The 19,051-nt window shown below is 41.8% G+C and overlaps 1 protein-coding gene across 6 annotated transcripts in view; it reads left to right on the forward strand.

Annotated features, from left to right (window-relative positions):
* KIF13A (kinesin family member 13A) overlaps nt 1–19,051 on the forward strand; it is a 196,911-nt gene that overhangs the window by 108,167 nt on the left and 69,693 nt on the right. For 5 of the 6 annotated variants that reach the window (XM_077810585.1, XM_077810588.1, XM_077810587.1 and 2 more), the window contains exons 5-11: nt 3,631–3,723; nt 4,396–4,576; nt 8,165–8,252; nt 9,658–9,792; nt 11,036–11,148; nt 16,791–16,902; nt 18,643–18,855. In XM_077810585.1, the coding sequence (XP_077666711.1) occupies nt 3,631–3,723; nt 4,396–4,576; nt 8,165–8,252; nt 9,658–9,792; nt 11,036–11,148; nt 16,791–16,902; nt 18,643–18,855 (935 nt within the window). Of the gene's footprint in view, nt 1–3,630; nt 3,724–4,395; nt 4,577–8,164; nt 8,253–9,657; nt 9,793–11,035; nt 11,149–16,790; nt 16,903–18,642; nt 18,856–19,051 lie in introns of those variants that run through there. The other variant, XM_077810591.1, reaches the window with a different exon arrangement.

The raw sequence follows: 19,051 nt of genomic DNA on the forward strand, positions 1-19,051 counted from the left end.
TAATTATTGTGTTGGTTCACTTACTCGCTAATTTGCTAAACGTAGTGATTCAGTGGTCTGTCCCGCTCCGTGTCTGTTACCAAGGCTTGTTCTGCTGCCTGTTGCACTCCTATGAACAAGCTGCTATCTGGTAAAGGGCCATGTTGTTTATTATGAGGATTATTTATTAGGGTTTTTTGCATTGTTTTTTCATAACACTCAGCAATGATAGATTGCACAATTGCTGGCTATCTGCCAGGGTACCATTTGGTGTAATTAAATGACACCCGGAATACGTATTTGTATTTTACCTTCTCAAGAGACACATTCAAAATGTGCTTTGCGAAGGTTAGGAGAGCATGTGCTCAGTTCCAATAGAACACTTATTGCATTGTTCAGTCACTTCAATTATACATTTGACTTACTTGCTTTATGTCTTAAGCCTTACATTTCTCTTTTCATTTTAGTTCTTGTTACACTAAAGTGAAGGGAACAAACAATAACTAATATATGTTTGCTGAGGATTTCTGGAACAATGTAAGACATAAGATATTTTTGCAGCAGTACAGAAAAAGAATTACATCTACGAGGCCAATTTTATCCTTGGTATAATTTCACTGGAGTCAGTGAAATTACAACAGATTAATTATACACCTAGCTTTCAAAGTGCAACAATATGCCATACCTTCCAATACCCCACTGTACCCAATACACTATAGCATACCTTCCAATACCCCACTGTACACAAATATGCCATACTTTCCAACCCAATACAGCACACCTTCTCATACCCTACTCTGTATGCAGTATTTTAGATCTTGTAATTTATAATCCCCTATTAGGTATCCACGTATTGTAACAGAAATAGTATTGAAGTATGTATCCATGTAGCGCTCAGCCAGTGCAGGGTTGGTTGCAGTAAAGTGACATTCAGGATCACTGCACACCTGTTGTGTACTTTGCACCTGGTGGGAGAGAGCAGCTAACAACACTTTGTCCTTATCCTTTCTTGGCAATCTCTTTGCAGTGAAAATATTTGCATCAGTGCTACTTTCTGTATTTCCAATGTGAGCTGGAAGTGGCTCTCTCGTTACATAGCAAGACCACCAAAATGCTACCCTGGGAATAGGGTGCATATGCTGTGGACCTACAGCAAACCAATATAATGAGGTGCCACCTCCGAATGTGCTGCTAAGGGCATAGCGTGAAAGGAGGCCATCAGCTAAACATGCTGTACAGCTCTTCCAGCATTAGATACAAATCACACTCCCAGCAAAAACAGGAGAGGGGTTTGTGGCTCTCTGAGGAGCCTAGGCTCTCAAGGTTATGAGAGAGGGTGAATAATGAAAGCCAAAAGACACGTTGCTGGAAAATACACCCACAGCTTTGCTTACTGTACAATAGAGCAATTTCCCTCTTTAAAGCCTATACCTGAGGGAAGAATGGAATGTGGGGATATGACATTGACCCACCCTGTCTAGATTAGGAAATAGGTTGTATTGAAAAATGTGATAGTTTATTTCTCCCCCCAGCCCCCCCCCCCATCGCTATCCCCTGGCCCTGCTGCCCCCCCAGATGCCCATCCAGGCCACATGGCTCTTCTCTTTCTTTGCTGCGGCCACACCTCCCTCCCACCCCCCCCAGGTTTGCAGCCCTGGCCTATGCTGCCTCCCCCTCTCCATGATCATCCAGTGTCCCCGGGGGGGCCCCCACTTCCTCCCTGATCCCTCCCTCCCCTGAGCGCTCCCATTTTGCCCCGTCACTGCAAGAAAGAAGCTCCCCTTTTTGCTTACCGGGCAGGCAGCGGCAAGCAAAGCGACTCCAGCGAGCTCCTCTCCTTGGCACATACCTGAGCACAGCTGTAACTGGGTGGGCAGGACAGGACAGGGACAGCTTCTCTGGAATGTGCCTGCTCCAGGGTGTCTGGGGAGGGGCATGTGACCATTCCTGCCCCTCCCTAGAGTTGCCCCTGATTGTTACAACCTATTAGCTAGCAATAACATCTCATCCTAAAACTGGATGAGACAAATTTTACTTTAGTACATGCTAAACTGGTCAAGGGAAGGAGCCTACTCTTCATCTCTACCAGTTTGGCCTATGTTAAAAGCAACATTGCCTCATCAACAGTAGAGCTTCAGGGTGCAATAGTTAGAACATGTTCTAACACCACACCGTTACATTCTAGTCAAGGCAAACTTTAAGGGTATGTTTAAAAGAGAATCAGAGATGTATTATTAAAAAACTTGTTTAAACTAACGTTTTAAAATCCTAATCTAGACGGTTTGGGGTGGGGGGGTCCTGGGAGGGGGCGGTCAGGGGACAAGGAGCTGGGGGGGGGGGTTAGATGGGTCGGTGGTTCTGAGGGGGGCAGTCAAGGGACAGGAAGTGGGAGGGGGCGGATAGGCAGCGGAGGCCAGGCTGTTTGTTGGACACAGCCTTCCCTACCTGACCCTCCATACAGTTTCACACCCTGATGTGGCCCTTGGGCCAAAAAGTTTACCCACCCCTGCCCTAAGCCAAGGAAAAGTTTGGCTAGTTGCACTTTAATGTTTTAACAGCTCAGACTTAAATAAGAGATAAGCAGCAATAAACATCAAATATTCTACAAAATCACTATGCAATATGTAAAAGGTTAAAAACACCCTCTTCCCCCCAAACTAGGTACAAACCCCACCCTTAACTCAGCGCCGCTTATTTTGGGAGTCGATGTAGATGGCACACTTCCCAGAGCAGAGCTCAAAATACACAACATACTTGCCCTGTTGGTGGTGCACAGAGGTCTGAACTTTTGGGTGACATCCACTGTTCCTACTTTCATATCTTGGCTCATAGAGCTTAAAGCATACTTAAAATCTTCTATGACTGTTACACTCAACAGAGGATTTTCATATGGGGTCTCTGTATCTAGATTTTCAAACTAATACTGTACTTACCAGAAAAAAAGAAAAAAAAAAAAAAAAAGATAGGCTGGAGTGTATGCTAAGATAAGCCATTCAACTCAATAATATGCATACCATCCCTAGACAGAATCTCAATTCTTTCATTTTGGTCAAGGTGTCACCTTGATATGGAAAGAAAAATAACTGGCTTTTATTGAAACTTGAGAACCAGATCACAAGAGTGAATAGCTGGGACAATCTCTAGTAAGTGTTCTTTAAACTGGGAAACTAACACATTATAATAGTGATGCTGCAGTAATTAACAATTTTGCTACTCCACGTGTATTTTTGTAATTCAAGAATGCATACTGGCTAAAATTTTCACACTTGGTTGCCTTAAAGTTTAGCCACCTATATTCTTTTCTAGGCACCTAATTTTAGTTGCTTGATTTTCAGAGATGGTGTAGTTCTCACTGAAGTAAATGTGAAGTGCTCAGCACCTATGAAAACTGGGCAACTTTTTTTAAATACTTAAATGTAGCTTGCAGTGCCAGTTTTAGGCAACCGGGCTTCAAATCTTGGCCATTTTGATTTTTGTGTGTTAACAATGTTTTTCTTCCTTAGCAATACACTCAGAAGAACAAAAATTTCCTTTTAGATTTCCATGTCAGTAAAATCACAATTTACTCAAGGTTTAAGAATCTTGCTCCTTTATTTTAAATAAACTGTGGTGTTTCTTTGTGATATGCTGTTTTGTTTTTGTTTGTTTTAGATCAAGAAATGGTGTTTAAGTGCCTTGGAGAAGGAATTCTTGAAAAGGCCTTTCAGGGATATAATGCTTGTATTTTTGCCTATGGACAGACAGGTGAGAGGGTCTTCTGTTGATCTGAGGAAAAGGTGGAGAAGGCTGCTGTGTGTGTGGTGGGGGCGGAGGGGGGGCAGAACAAACAAAAATAATAGAACTAAAAGAAGAGCATCTAAAAATTCTGTGGGAAAACAGTGAAAATAAAAAATCCTTCAAACACCATTGTATTACTACAGTATTATATTTTCTGTTTCATTTTTAATTAAGTACTTGATTGACAGCTCTGGAGATTGAACTCATCCTCTATTTAAACACAGAACGGGTTCAGCAAGGCTGGTGGCAGTGCAATATTCCTTACACAGTTGTAAATGTATGTTTAGTTTCTACCTGCAGGAGCCATCGTCTAGGATTGAATGGAAAATTCATATCCTGTGCCCATTCATTCTTTTGTGTGTGTCAGGTGAGACTGACAACAAGGGTTGCCAATAAATAGCAGTTGTGGTAGAGGTGTTATGAAAGAATCCTGTATTGATTTACCTATTTCTTTTCTTTAGTACTCAGATGAACTTGCTGACTGCTTGGTGTCCTCCAAGTCACTTTGTTGTCTTAGGTGCTTCTTGAAGAATAAAAGGCAGAGGAAGACATACATTGTGTGAATAATTTAGTGACTATTTGAGAAATTGCAGGGTGCTTTAAAATATTCTATTTCTCTTCCCCTTTGCTTTTCTCTAGGTTCAGGAAAATCCTTCTCGATGATGGGCAATGCAGAGCAGCTCGGCCTGATCCCACGGCTCTGCTGTGCTTTATTTCAGAGAATCTCTGTAGAAGAAAATGAATCTCAGACCTTTAAAGTTGAAGTGTCCTATATGGAAATCTATAATGAGAAGGTCAGAGATCTGTTAGACCCTAAAGGGTGAGTAGTTTTTTTTTATATTAGTTGAAACTGCAACATAGAACTACCCACTTTGGAAGGGTTTGTGAAGCTTTTGTGAACTTGTATGTGTATAAAACTTGTTCAGAAGGGATCACATGCCCAAAACGTTAGAGTGAACAGTTCTCAAATAATACCAAGTTTGTAAAGCGTGAACGTGATGTTGTTGATTTAGGCTTGGTCTATACTAGAAAATTAGGTTGGCATAACTAATCCAATCAAGAGTGTGGATTTTTTACATCCCTGAGCAATGTAGTTATGTCGACCTTAACTCCCTGTGAGGACAGCGCTAGGATGGCGGAAGATTTCTTCTGCTTACCTAGCTACCGCCTCTTGTGGAGGTGGATTACCTATGCCAATGGGAGAACCCTCCTGTTATCATAGGTAGTATCTACACAGAAACACTGCAGCTGTGCCGCTGTATTTTTTTAAGTGTAGACATAACCTTACTTGTATCTATTTGAATAGATGCTTAAAATAGCACCTTTTAACTAGTCACTTAACTGAATAAATGCAGTCACTTTTGGTTCAGCTTAGTACAGCTGTTGAACAACACACAATATCTCTATATACATCAGTTTAGGACAGGAAAAGAATACTTCCCTTTTACATGGGGAAGAAGGGATGAATGTATTTGATGTAAGAATATTTATTGCCATAGTTGCAGAAGTGTAACCTGGAATACCAGCAGCATTCTCGGATTTTGTATATTTTGAAAGATAAATGTTTTTATAGAGAAGTATTTTCTTTTTAGAAAATGTAGATTAATTTTAAAGGACCGAGAACACTAACCAGAGTAAATATATGATTGTAGGGGTGGGGGAAATACAGAAAACTAAAAAAGAATATCAAATTAATCAGTACATTAGGGCAACTTGATTCTTCCTTATTTGTGGCTGTGTGATATATGGCAATTCCTGATATACTAGCTAACATATGTCATTATTTTATAGAAAGATTTGACTCACAATTTCTCTTAGCAGCTTGCAGTGCTTGTGGAAGCCTTACAAAGGAAAAGACAGCCCAATCTTGCATCCTTCATTACACACCCCGTACGCCTAATTATTTTGTTAGGAGTTCTGATTGTGATAGGAATGTCGGATTAGGCCAAAAACCCATTAGATGACTTTTGTCTCTCCTCCCCACTGTACTCCCTCAAAACAAAATAAAACAAAAAATCAGACATAAACTAATATAAGCACTTATTATGTGTTACATGTTGCATGTCTATCCAGCCATTCCCTATAACTAGATTTCAGTGATGGTCCTTGAATCTTTCTCTCCTAGTTCGCTGGATTTAAAAGAGTGAATACTTATGAGAAAACTAAAAAACAAAATAGAGACATTTTGTTCAGAGCATTATCCTTCATTTGTGTAGAATTAGATATGGGCAACAAATGAAAAATCCAGTCATACTCTCCAATGTCAAATGTGAAGCTTTCTGTGGCAAGTAGAGGAGACCTAAACCATCAGTTTCTGTCTCTTATGGTTCCAAAAATAACCTTGTAAATGTAAACCAATGCTGTGCTGACTTCTGAGTATGCAGATAGCTTAAGTGTCCTGTTTAATGCTCATAGTGCATCAGAATGAAAGTACAGTAGAACCTCAAAGATATGAACACCCAGAGTTACGGACTTACTGGTCAACTGGAAACCATGTGGAACTGGAAGTAATCAATTAGGCAGCAGCAGAGACACCCCCCCCCCCCCATCCAGCAAATACTGTACTACCTTGGGGCTTTAGCTCTGGGGCTCAGGGCTTCAGCTACAGGGGTGGGGGTTGGGGCATTGCCACAGTATGAGGGGAGTCAGGGCTTGGAGCTTTGGCCCCATGGGGGGCACTGGAGCTCGGGGCTTCAGCCCTGCAGAGGGTGCCAAAGCTTGGGGCTTTAGCTACGAGGGGAGTACCTGTTTCAGCCTCAGCGCTCTCCCCATAGCTTAAGCCTTGAGCCCCCGTGCCCTCCCCCCACCACCAGCTGAAACTAGGAGTGGAACTGTGGGGAGTCCTGGAGCGCCCCCGCGGGGCAGAAGCCAGGATTGGTGCTGCAAGGCTGAAGCCCTGAGTCATGGTGCCCTCTGCAAGCTGAAACCAGGAGCGGAGCCGCGGGGCTGAAGCTCTGAGCCCCAGTACTCGCCCAGGTCTAAAGCCCTGAGTCCTAGTGCTCCTGCAGAGCAGAAACCCTGAGCCCCCCACCCTCCGGCTGCAGCCCCAATCCCCCCATGGCTGACATCTGTAATGTCTAGAGTTACGGAACATTTCAGTTACAAACAACCTCCATTCCCTCTGTAACTGACTCTGATCAATTTCTTCTATTGAAAACCCTGTATAGCAGTGAAATGAGAAATCCTGTCACTTTCACTCTGTTTGGGAAACCTATGAGGCAAGTTCTACAGGTATTCACAGGGGAAGAGGACTGGAACACCAGAAGCAGCTGGAGAAGTAGTGAGGGAATTTTGGAGTTGGAAGATACCTTCTCCTGGTAGTCACAATGAGACTGATATACAGGAGGGAGTCTTGGAAGAAGGTTTGTAAAGCCTAAGGCTTGATCTACAATAGAAAATTAGGTCAGGTTAACTACATCAGTCAGGGGTGTGAAAAATCCACACTCCTGATCAATGTAGTTAAACTGGCCTAAGTCCCTGTGTAGATAACACTAGATCAATGGAAGAATTCTTCTGTCGACCAAGCAACTGCCTCTTGGGGAGGTAGATTACCTACGCCCATGGGAGAATCCCTCCTATAGGTGTAGGTATGTCTACACTGAAGCACTACAGCAGTGCAGCTGTGCCCCTATAGCCTTTTAAGTGTAGACAAACCCTAAATATGTAGTGGTTGACTTAATTGTATTTATTGAATGATAAATCCTAGAACCCTCCCCGATCCCAGCAGCTACGGATAGGGGCTGAGCTTCTCAATAAGGCATTGTCTCCTGGACTTCACTGAGAGCCACCTGCCATCACTTATACTTGGTATTTGTCTCGGCAGGTGGGTTTAGGTCTCTGACTAGGTTTCTGTTTTGTTTTTGTTTCTTTTTGTTTGTTTTTTAAATCACTGACTATGAATATGTGTCCAATATATACAGAATTGTATATGTCAACTAACAGATACAATTTAAAGATTAGACTGTTACATTTGGATAAAGTGTGAAAAAATATAAAAGTTAGTCTTCCTTGATTTGCTCTATCACATCCTGGATTTTTGTTTGTTTTCCATTTTTGTCTATAGAAAAAATAACATGAAGCATTTCAGGGTCTGTTCTAAACAGCCCCTCTTCCCCCCAACAAGTGTGTGCATTAAAAAAAAATTGAGATTATAATGATTAAAACCTGGTTGGTAGATTAACAATAGAAATAAGATCAAACCAAATCCAGAGTTTATCTGGAGGGTGGTTTTTCTATTACTTTAATCATTTAAAAAAACAGCCAGAATTTTAAAAATGGATCTCTAAGTTCTATAGCTGATGTGTTGGCAATTCAAACAATTGCTTTCATGGATTTCTTTTTTAACCAGTACAGTTCATAATAAATTGCTATGGGAAGGTTTTGAATAACACCCTGCTTTGTTCCTAAGGAGCCGGCAGTCCCTTAAGGTTCGAGAGCACAAAGTATTGGGGCCATATGTAGATGGCTTGTCTCAGCTGGCTGTTACTAACTTTGAGGTAAATATAAACTGATGACAAATAACTAAATAACATTTCTGTAAACAGGGTGATAGGAATTTTGTACTATGTAAACCAGTATCTACTCAATGTTTTGGTTCTTTGAGGTGATTTATATGTTCTAATATTTGACTTCATTATTGACAGTCACAAAGATGTCTGCCTGAAGACTCAGAACTATTTATTTCAATTAAAAGCTTTTGGCCTGATCTTTTTTTCCTATGGAAGTCAATGGAAAAATTCTTGTTGACTTTAGTGGCAGCAGTATCAGGCTCTTTGTTTGTGGAGATTACAGTGTATATGTAGCCAGTGCTAAGTTTGCCAATATTTCTTTATTATTTTGATTGTTTTCTATCCATTGGTTACAGTCTTCTTGTACTATGCTTATTAGTTGTATCAGAGTTTATCATAGCTGCAGAAGGGCCCATTTGAGTAATCTGACTCCTTTGAAAATGTTATGTTTCTAGGGTTTATAAAAGACAATAAAAGGTAATATTTAAAGAAGTGCTTTACACACTGCATGGAGTTTTCTTTATAAAGGAAATTGAATGGAAAAACCCGTTTAAGTATTTTTTAAAAATGGCAGAAAATCTTCACTAATATTTTTCATGTACTACTAGAGGAGGAAAGACTACTCTTTTCAAAGACTTGTATACTTCTGAGGCAGATGTGCATGACGTAAGCATGAAAACTACCTTCTAGTTCACTTAGATAGTATGGGTTGAATATAATATTAAAGCTCAAGTAAATGAAAGAAGCAGTTTCTTTCAGTCATTGACAGATTGCAGTTTCTCTGGTTCCAACTTTTATGAATTGTGTTAGCTAAGGGAAAACCAAATGCAGTCAATCCTCTCCTACCCCGATCTTTAAAAGAACATTTTGCTAGTGTGAATTTTCACAGCTTTTTTTTTTATGCACATTTTCTCAGGAGAGTTAGCAAGCACATGTATCAAACTCAACATAATTGCCTTTGGTTTTATACATGTAGAAAGGTACAGTCTCTAAGTGAGGTAACCCTTTGAGCCAATTAAGTGAAGATAGTATTAGTGCAGCTCACTGAAGAAACACATTGTGTTCATCTGTCTAAATGGTTTTCTATTGGCCTAATTACTGGCATTAAACAAATATGACTTGTAATGTGGATGTTGTCAGCATGTTCTCAGCTACAGATGAGTAGAGATTGTAGCTTGTGTGTCAGAACTGTGTTTAAGTACAGCACTTAGAAATTTAAGGGGTCTGAATAACTGCAGCCTATCAAATTATGCACCCTTTGTACACTGTACATTTGAAAATGTATGGAGAAGGTCCTCATCTTTTCTATGGTAAAGAGAATTTTGTTTAGTGGGAAGAACGGTTTCACCCACTTTTATCTTAACATCCCTTTTTACTATATGTTATGCTCCAGGATATTGAGTCCCTGATGTCGGAGGGAAACAAATCTCGAACGGTTGCTGCAACCAACATGAATGAGGAAAGCAGCCGCTCTCATGCTGTATTCAATATTGTAGTAACTCAGACACTTTATGACCTGCAGTCTGGTGTAAGTGTGTGTTTGTGGTGGTCCTTGTTTGAAATAAGAGGCACTTGCTGCCATTTTTCTCCTTTCAGCCACTCAGCATCCGGGATTTACATTTCAGGGGTGATAAATTTAAAGGAAACTTGGAGAACACAATTGAAGTCCACTGTCAGAATGCATACTGTTATGCATCTATAAGTAGCACTGCTTAATTTGGGATAAGGAGACCAAATGGCCTACCATTTTAAAACTTAAGCTGCCTTGACTCCTAGGGGGTAGAGTTTTTCACCTCTGCCTTAAGAGTTTTAATGTCACCTGGGGACACAGTTTCCTGTATGATATTGCATGACCCTTTCCTTTGATCCCATTAGTGGTTATTATTTATGTGGGAAGGTAGAACACATGAGTATTCTCTTGGTTTGCCTTTTCTTTTGTCTTTAAGAGTATGAGTACACTGCAGTTGGAAGTGTGATTGCAGCATGTGTAGCTATATCTGAGCTAGCTAGCACGGGTTACCAATAGCAGTGAAGCTACAGCACAAGGCTTTAGGCCTAGGGTAGCCACTCAAATAAGTTCCCAGCATCCTGGGCGGGCTTGTACAGCCATCACTGAAGCACATGCTAATTGTACTCACAGTAGCTAGATTGCAGTATGTGTAGGCAAACCCAAGCTAGTGTTAACTACACATCCTGATTGCAGTGTAAACATATCCTGTCTTTATTGTAACTTGAACTATTTTCCCTTGGTACCTAAAAGGGAATCCAGCCTCAAATAATTTTTTGAGTTAAATTGAAACATTTTTATGATTCCCTTAGCTCATCTAGTAGAGAGGATGATTCAGATTGAAATTTAATGTACAAGAAAAACTACGGAAGCAGCCAGTTGCCAAATGAGAGATGAGCATGCTGTTTAAGACTGACTACTGTAAAACCTGTCCTAGACAGATGATTTTTGCTGTATTAGCATTGGCAACACTTTAATAGCTTACCATGCCAGTAAAGTTATTGAACTTATACCATAGTTAATGCTATTTCATAAGTGGTGCAACCCTTAGGGATAAAGTGATATGAGAGTAACTGTTTAAAAAAATTAAAAAGCCTTATGGGAATTCCTTTTTCTTCAGGCTCTCTTACACCTCTGATTTGTCACTGTTCATAATGCACTGCTCATAAAACAGCAGGATTTAAGTACTGCAAGTATATCTGGTTCTTTAGCATTTTGTATTCACATTTCTTGGCTATTTGTCTCCTATGTTTCATTCTTCTAGAATTCTGGCGAGAAGGTCAGCAAGGTCAGCCTGGTGGATTTGGCTGGTAGTGAGAGAGTGTCTAAAACAGGAGCTGCAGGAGAACGTCTGAAAGAAGGCAGCAACATAAACAAGTAAGGACATTGGCAAATACGAAGTGTAAAAATGAATCTTCCAAGGTTAGTGTTTCATTGCCTGCCTGGAATCACTTGTCATAAATCACTTCAAGTGATGCTTCTGGTCAACAAGCAATTTAATTATGCTTTTTCAGCAACTATGTGCTGAACACAACATTATACGTTGACGCAGGGAACCTGATTCATACATGATTCAGATGAGATCTTTGTGCTGCTTATTTGGAAAAAGTGACAACAGCACTCTTTAAAGAATAAACCTTTGTGATTCATTTACACACCCTTTCTTCAGACACCTGTAGCAATCTCATCATTGAAAGAGTGTAAGCCATAAAAGGAAGAATACAAACCATAAAAAATTTGGTGAAAACTGAATGGCTTTGCTCCTACATGTGCTAAAAATATGTAAGAGTATAGTTCACAGTTTAAGAAAAATAGGTCACAATGAAGGTGCATAAGTTTAAGGCTGCCTAGGGGCATCTGTAACTCAAGCAATAACAATTTATAGGGCATTTTGCTACCATAACTACTGTGTTATTCCACAAAACAAATACTTAGCATGATATCACCATTGTCTTAAATATACTAATTTCCTTGGGAAAAATTAGATAAAATGCAGCATCCAAACCTAGCACTTTTTTCAATTACCAATTTTAAAAGTTTCCATAAACCTTTTTTTGGTTCTCTGTAAGGTGAGCAGGACAGCAGAGGTATATTTCAACAACATTTATACTAGAATATTAAAAACCTAACCTCTTTTAGAAGCTGGACAGGTCCAGAGATGCTTCAGTAAACACCAATCTACTTTGCATCAGTGTGTCATGTTAAAAAGTTTACATGATCGGCACAGTAGGGTTAAGAATCACTACATGTGATGGGAAACTGGATGGCTTTAGGTTGGTAGTGTGGTACGTGGAGTCTTAACTCTCAAGGTCACTGATTCAAATCCAGCTGTTAGTTTTAGTTTCTGGTCTCTTGGAATCTCATGGTTGGTACAGGCCTATGGGAAATGAGTTGGTTGTCTCAGTCTAACTCCTCGTGGAAAAGTGTCACATCACAAGACCGTTGCCACAACAGACGCTAATTGCCATTCATGCTGGCAGTCTCGGCATATATACCAAGAACGGAATGGGCATTGAGAGTGAACTCTCCTCACTTTTCCCTATAACCTTATCCCGTCAAGTCAGGCTTTACATCCTTTATTGTGGTGGCAGCATTGGAATCTTGCTCTGTCCATGCTGTATATTTTCTGTGGATAGATGTCTTCAGATACAGATAGTTCAAATCTTTCATGAGTACTAAATTTTACTTTGAAACATTTCTAAAAAGAGAATAGAAAAAAAATCCATCTTGATTCATTTCTATAAGTACATTTACCCCAAGTTAAGTTCTTGTATGGTATAAGTTTGTATCCCCTTTATCCATTTATTCACTGCTCTCCATTTGGAACTCCACTTGATGCTTGAATGCTGAAGAGAATTCCCTTAGTGCTGTACTGTGGTGTCCTTTACCTCTCTTTTCCCACACCTTGTAGAATTGTCTAACTCTTTCACTTACAAGAAGCCACAGAACTTGTATTTGATATGCACTTGGGGAAAAAAGGCATTTTTATTTTGAGAGAGGTGGATTTTTCCCTCTTGTTCTGAAAGTGCATTGCAACCAATAATCAAAGTTTGTTTCTAGAAGTTGTGCTACTAGAACTGATTTTCACAGAACAACTCCCATTAAAATGTGTGAATAATGTGTATCACACATACTTTGTATTGTCACTCAGAATAGTATATCTCTGAAATAGATACTGAGCTCTCAGGGGCAGAGACAATAGTTGAGATTTCCAAAGTGGCACTGAAAATTTTAGCAACACACCATTTTATGATGATCAACATATTTTATAACATTGTGGACAGTGAATTTGACTGACTTGTAAAGTATCCCAGGTTTTTTTATCATGAGGTCAAAAGCAGAGTGGCTACAGTTGCTTGAAATGGAAAAATCCATTAGAATATAATCCATATTGATTGCTATATGTAACTGCTTTGGATGAGAATGTGAAAATAAAGGAAGGCAAAGCAGTCTGACTTGTGCATTTACAGGGCTGGGCAAACTATACAGTACAACTAAATAAACCACAAATTTTGCAGGATGACTTCCGTGGCATCTAACCAGTTCCTGCAGATTTGCTTGGAAGTTCAGTTTCTTCATAAAAGCAAATACTGTGGATGAAATAGACTCTTCTCCAGTTATATACTCCCCTTCTCTCCCCCACAGCTCATCCTACCTCAGGCACTCCACTTGGGAATGCTTTGGAGGGAAGGGATAGTTTGCTCCATCCCAGTCAGCTCCAGAAATGACTTGCACTATGTAAGTCTTAGATCTTGCTATCAGTGTATTAGACCGAGGAGTCTGCTTTCTGCAGAGAGCGCTTTTGTTTTGTTCTCAGAGGTAGTGCTACTCCTTTTAAAGGAGATGCACACATTGTGTGCTCTCATTGATATTTTGTTTGTTTTCTCTAGTTATTTACCTTAACCTAAAATAAGTCATTCAGGCTTACAGTCATCCAGACATATGGCTTCTCTTTGTGCATAAAAAAACATAAGAAGATGGCCCTCTCCAACCTTCCTTCCAGAGGGTGTTGGGTGGCTATTCGTCTCCCCTCCATCAGGGTTTTCAAGGGACCTGCACCATAACTGTCTTCCTCGGTCCTTGCAAATATTTTCAGAAGAGCTAAATGTGCCTGCTTCTCTCCCAGTAGAGTACTGGCTACCATACTGACCATAGGGGCAGCGGTACCCCACAGTGAAAACTAGATGTCAGTGAAAACCCTATGAAAATGGGCTGAAACTATGCCATTCAGTGCAGTGTTCTCCACTCTGATAAGCAAGCACCACCTTTACAACTGCTGACTCAGGCACTTGTTTGGAATGTGCAGGCCTCCAACTGCACAATAACAAGTGAGCCCAGTCATGCATAAGGAAAAAGTGATGTTGAAAATGTGAAACCCACAGAAGCGATTCTCTTTCATGTATTCTGCACCAGGCTGCCAAGTAAACTTACTCTTTCTGAACTGTCCCAGCTTATTGGGTGGTGGAAGTGGCTTTTGTTAAAGGGCATTATGTAAGCAATATCAGAGAACAGTATGTAGATTAGATTAAAGTAATTACACATCTCCGGTGCATTATGAGTTATGAGGCAAAGTAGACACTGGAATCGTGTAATTATTTTATTGCAGCCATTTCTCATAATACTTCCCTTACAATGTTTAGACAATGGCTTTCGTTACAATTTCTTCATTTGTATTTTTAAGGGATGTTCATTTTGGTATTGTTACATTTGTTAACAATTAGCTGTATAAAACAGATTGTATTTTATTAATAATAATAATAATTAATAATACCTAGCTCTTGTACAGCAATATTCATCGGTAAATCTCAAAGCTTCTTACAAAAGAGGTCACTATCGCTATCCCCATTTTACAGATGTGGAAACTCAGGTACAGAGGTGAAGTGACCTGCCCAGCAGGTCACTGGCAGATCTGGGAATAGAACCAGAGCTCCCAAGTCAGTTTGGTGCTTTGTCCACTAGACCACACTGCCTAGTTAAAGCCATAGTTAAATCTTTAATACTGTGTTAACAAACGACTATTGTTTCACTAAATTAAGTGCCCCTTTATTAAAACCTGGTCTATACAGTTAAATTAGTTGGCTTTACATGGGGCCTTTGAGGAGCAGTTTTGGGTGCAGAGGTTGCTTTAGTTTTTTCCTTGTGTGAAACTTTTCCCACTTTCTCTTGCCTTTACATTTCTTTTATTCCTAGGGATCTTCTGTTTTTGCCACTGTTCCTCTAGCTGATGGATATTCAACAGCACACCTTTAAGAGTCTGCTATTGGTACTCCTTAATTGTCTTGGGAGGTTGGTCTGGACTGGAGCAATGTGTGACACCCCAATATTTGCCATCTTCACAGCCTCTGGAAATGAGAGATTGGGGATCCAGCAATCAGTTATTCCTGACAGTACTGCAAAGGCTGATGTACTTTCACTTACACAACAATTTAAAATTAAAATACCCCTTTGTGCTGCATAGTATGATCATTCATACATGGTATTCTATATACAGATAGGCAATATACAAGCTAGGACAGGGGTAGCCACCCTGAGCCTGAGAAGGAGCCAGAATTTACCAATGTACATTGCCAAAGAGCCACAGTAATACGTCAGTAGTCCCGCATCAGCTCCCCACCCCCTGCTCCCAGCGCCTCCTGCCCACCGGCAGTCCCACCAATCAGCGCCTCCCCCTCCCTCCCCACACCTTCCGATCAGCTGTTTCATGGCATGCAGGAGGCTCTGGGGGGTAGGGTAGGAGCGAGGGCATGGCAGGCTCAGGGGAGGGGGCGGGAATGGGTAGAGTGGGGGCAGGGCCTGTGGCAGAGCCAGGGGTAGAGCAGTGAGCCCCCCCCGGCACATTGGAAAGTTGGCGCCTGTAGCTCCAGCCCTGGAGTCGGTGCCTGTACAAGGAGCCGCATATTAACTTCTGAAGAGCCGCAGGTTGGCCACCCCTGTGCTAGCATGTGTGATCATAAGGACAAATTGACATGCCCCTCCCTAAATTTTATTTCCTTCTGCTTCCTTGTCTACACTCCATCCATGCCTCCTCTCATAACATCCGAGTATGTCCTTCTGCTACATGATACTGCAATATCTTCTGTAAGAGTTGTTACAGCTGGAATCCTTCAGATCTCTCATTAAAACACTTCTATGCAACATCTTTTGACCATTATTTATTGCAATAGCACTCAAAAGCCCCAATCAGGGTCATGGCCTCATTCTGATAGGCACTGTGCCAAGACCCACTGTCCCTGCATCTAAGGGCTTATTTACACTTACAGTGCTGTAGCGTATAGTGATGGCGCTGCCTACACATATGTATAAGTACAAGTGTAAAAATGTATCTATATAGTATATTAAAATATGTAAATATAAGTAGAATATATAAAGGTCCAACTATTCCCACTTGCTCCTCAATCCAATCAGCATTAATTAGTTGATTCGTTGTAAAGGTTTAATGTGTGGATTGGAAACGTGGGGGTGCGGGGAGTAAGAATCTTTGCTTTAAAACAAGACTAACTTCCTTTAACCTGGTGCTTCAGCTATTTTGTCAATCTAATTTAGACCCTGAACCTGCATATATTTATGAACATGCTTAAGTGTGTGAGTAGTTCTGTTGACTGCAGTCCCTCTTACTCAGCTCTACAGTGCCGTCAGCAGTGCTTAATGAATAAGTGTTGAGGCAAAAGGTCTCTTACCTTTGGACTTTAGCCTCTGAGGAGGGGTACATAAGACGCTGCAACCTCACATGCTGAAGTATTTGAAATATTGTAATATTTTAACTGAGTTCCAAACTTTCTGGTTTAGTCTCATCAGGTTGCAGTATGAAATCCTAGGCAGCCACTTAGACTGCTCTCTGAATCCAATTCTCTTTTTATAAATATGGTTACTTTAACAGGCATCTTTCAAAACAGTATATGAACAACTGCAAACCACAAAGTCTAGTTCTCTTTCAAGTCCTCCTCCTCTTCTGCATTTTACCAAATCATATTGTTTGGAATATATACACAAAGCTGTTTAATGTTTTGCTGTTTTCTTAGGTCACTCTCAACACTGGGGTTGGTTATATCATCGCTTGCTGACCAAGCAGCAGGAAAGGGGAAAAACAAGTTTGTGCCTTATAGAGATTCTGTACTCACTTGGCTTCTCAAGGTAACGCATGGTCTCATTTCACCCTGTAGACCAGTGGTTTTCAAACTTTACGAGCTGAGCCCCCCTTTTGACTTACAATTTTTAGTTGCCCCAGCCCCCAACCCAGACAAAACAGACCCACAGACTGGGTGGCCCCCTCAGGTGAGTCAGGGATGGAGGCGGCGCTCTGTCTCCAAGCCCCGCCATGCAGGGCTGCCCCAAGCCTTGCCATGTGGGGCTCATCCAAGCCTCCGCTGCTGCCCTGGTTGGGGGGGAGGGAGCACAGTGTGGCCCTGCGAGGGGCATTATGGTCACACATAGAGGAATGGGACTCTGAGCTGCACCCAGGAAAGTGTACAGTGACCCTGTGAATGCCAGGCTGTGAACAGGCAGACAGCTGAGCAAGCCATCTTCTACACAGTGAGCCACTGGGCGCCCTGGCTTTGCACCCCACCGTGACTCCTGCTTCGGGGTTTGGCTACAGCAGGGATGGAGAAGGAGCCACAGTGATCCCGAAGTAACACAGCTTGGGTGGTACTGACAGCGTCTCCTTCCTGGGCTGCGCCGGGCTGCCTGTGGCTTCCCAAGACAGCTGCAGTCATGGGCAGGGAATAATCTTCCAGGGCACATGCGGCTGCCCGCAGTGGGTGAAGATCCCATCCCTCTGCCTCAGCACTGGCCTGGAGGTCCCTGTTCGGGCTTCTTTATGCTGTTTGAAGGTTGACAGATTCCATCCCCCTGGGGGAGCCACGCCACCCTGATCTGGCCTGGGAAGGCTGCCTGCAATCCACTCATCCCCTGCGCCAGGGCCAGCCTCAGACACACCTCGAGTGGCAGGAACCTGTAGGCAGAGCAAAGCTCCCCACAGCTCTTTGGGCACCTCATGCAGCTCTGGAACAATACAAGCCCCATCCCCCACCCCTCACCTTTGGTCCCAGGAGCCACTGTCTACACAGTCCCCTGGCACTTCCTCTGTCCCCACACTTATCTGTGGCTCAAAATGGCAGCCTGTTTGACACTGGCTCTAAATGCCATGAGGGGAGGAGTGTGAAGTCATCACGAGGGCAGCTATTGGAGTACAGCCATCCCTGTCACATGAGTGGGGAAGGGGTGGGATCTGTGTGCGGGTTAGAGGAGTTGCTGTCCATTCCCAGCCCAGGCAGAAGTGCATCGTTGATCTTGCCACTGCCTGCTCCTCTGCATGACAGTCATGAGCAAAAAGACACAGGTCTCCTACATGTGGCCAGTTGAGCCTGCCTTCCTGAGCCACCTCAAGAGGGGGTTGGGTATCGGGAGGGGCCAGCCCTGCGCTGGACCCCCCCGAACATTCCTCCGCATTCCTCTGGAGAGATGCGCCCCACAGTTTGAAAACCTCTGCTGTAGACAAACTGTAAGCATGATGTGTTGTGGGATCGAAGCATACAGTTTTGATTTTTAATGAGCTGTGGGGTGGCTGCTGCTACAAACTTCTTTCTGTACTACTAGGAACAGATTCTCTGCTGCTGTTTTTGCTCTGCCTGCAGTGATATCTTATGACCTATGGTACTAATCTGTAGTGGGATCATGTCTAATGCACTGAGACCTAGAAATTGTTGGAGTTATAGATCAGATTCAAATTAATCAGTGCACTTTGGTGTCTAAATAGATGTCATATATATTTCAAATCCGTTCTTTACAAGGGCACATTATGACTACAGAGAGAATGGGGTACGTTTTAATATGTCCTGTATTCCTCAAACTTTCGAAGATTATGCTTTACAGGACAACTTGGGAGGAAACAGCCAAACTGCCATGATAGCCACAATTAGCCCATCAGCTGACAATTATGAAGAAACGCTCTCTACACTGAGATATGCAGACAGAGCCAAAAGGATAGTTAATCATGCTGTGGTAAATGAAGATCCAAATGCCAGGGTCATTCGAGAACTACGTGAAGAAGTGGAAAAATTGAAAGAACAGCTCTCGCAAGCTGAGGTAAAGTTATTTGGAGCTCTGTGTATCTAGAGTTCTATAAGGAAATATCAAGTGTTTTGATAGGAATTTCCTTCTATGTGTAGTTCTTACAACAAAGTTCGGAAGTGAGATTGCTATGTTAATTACATTGTAAGTCATTAACTTTGTTTCTTGAAAGAAGCTGAAATATCTGATGGTTCATGAGCCTCTTGTAAGC

This window comes from Eretmochelys imbricata, chromosome 2 (assembly GCF_965152235.1).
Source record: "Eretmochelys imbricata isolate rEreImb1 chromosome 2, rEreImb1.hap1, whole genome shotgun sequence".
NCBI lineage: Eukaryota > Metazoa > Chordata > Testudines > Cheloniidae > Eretmochelys > Eretmochelys imbricata.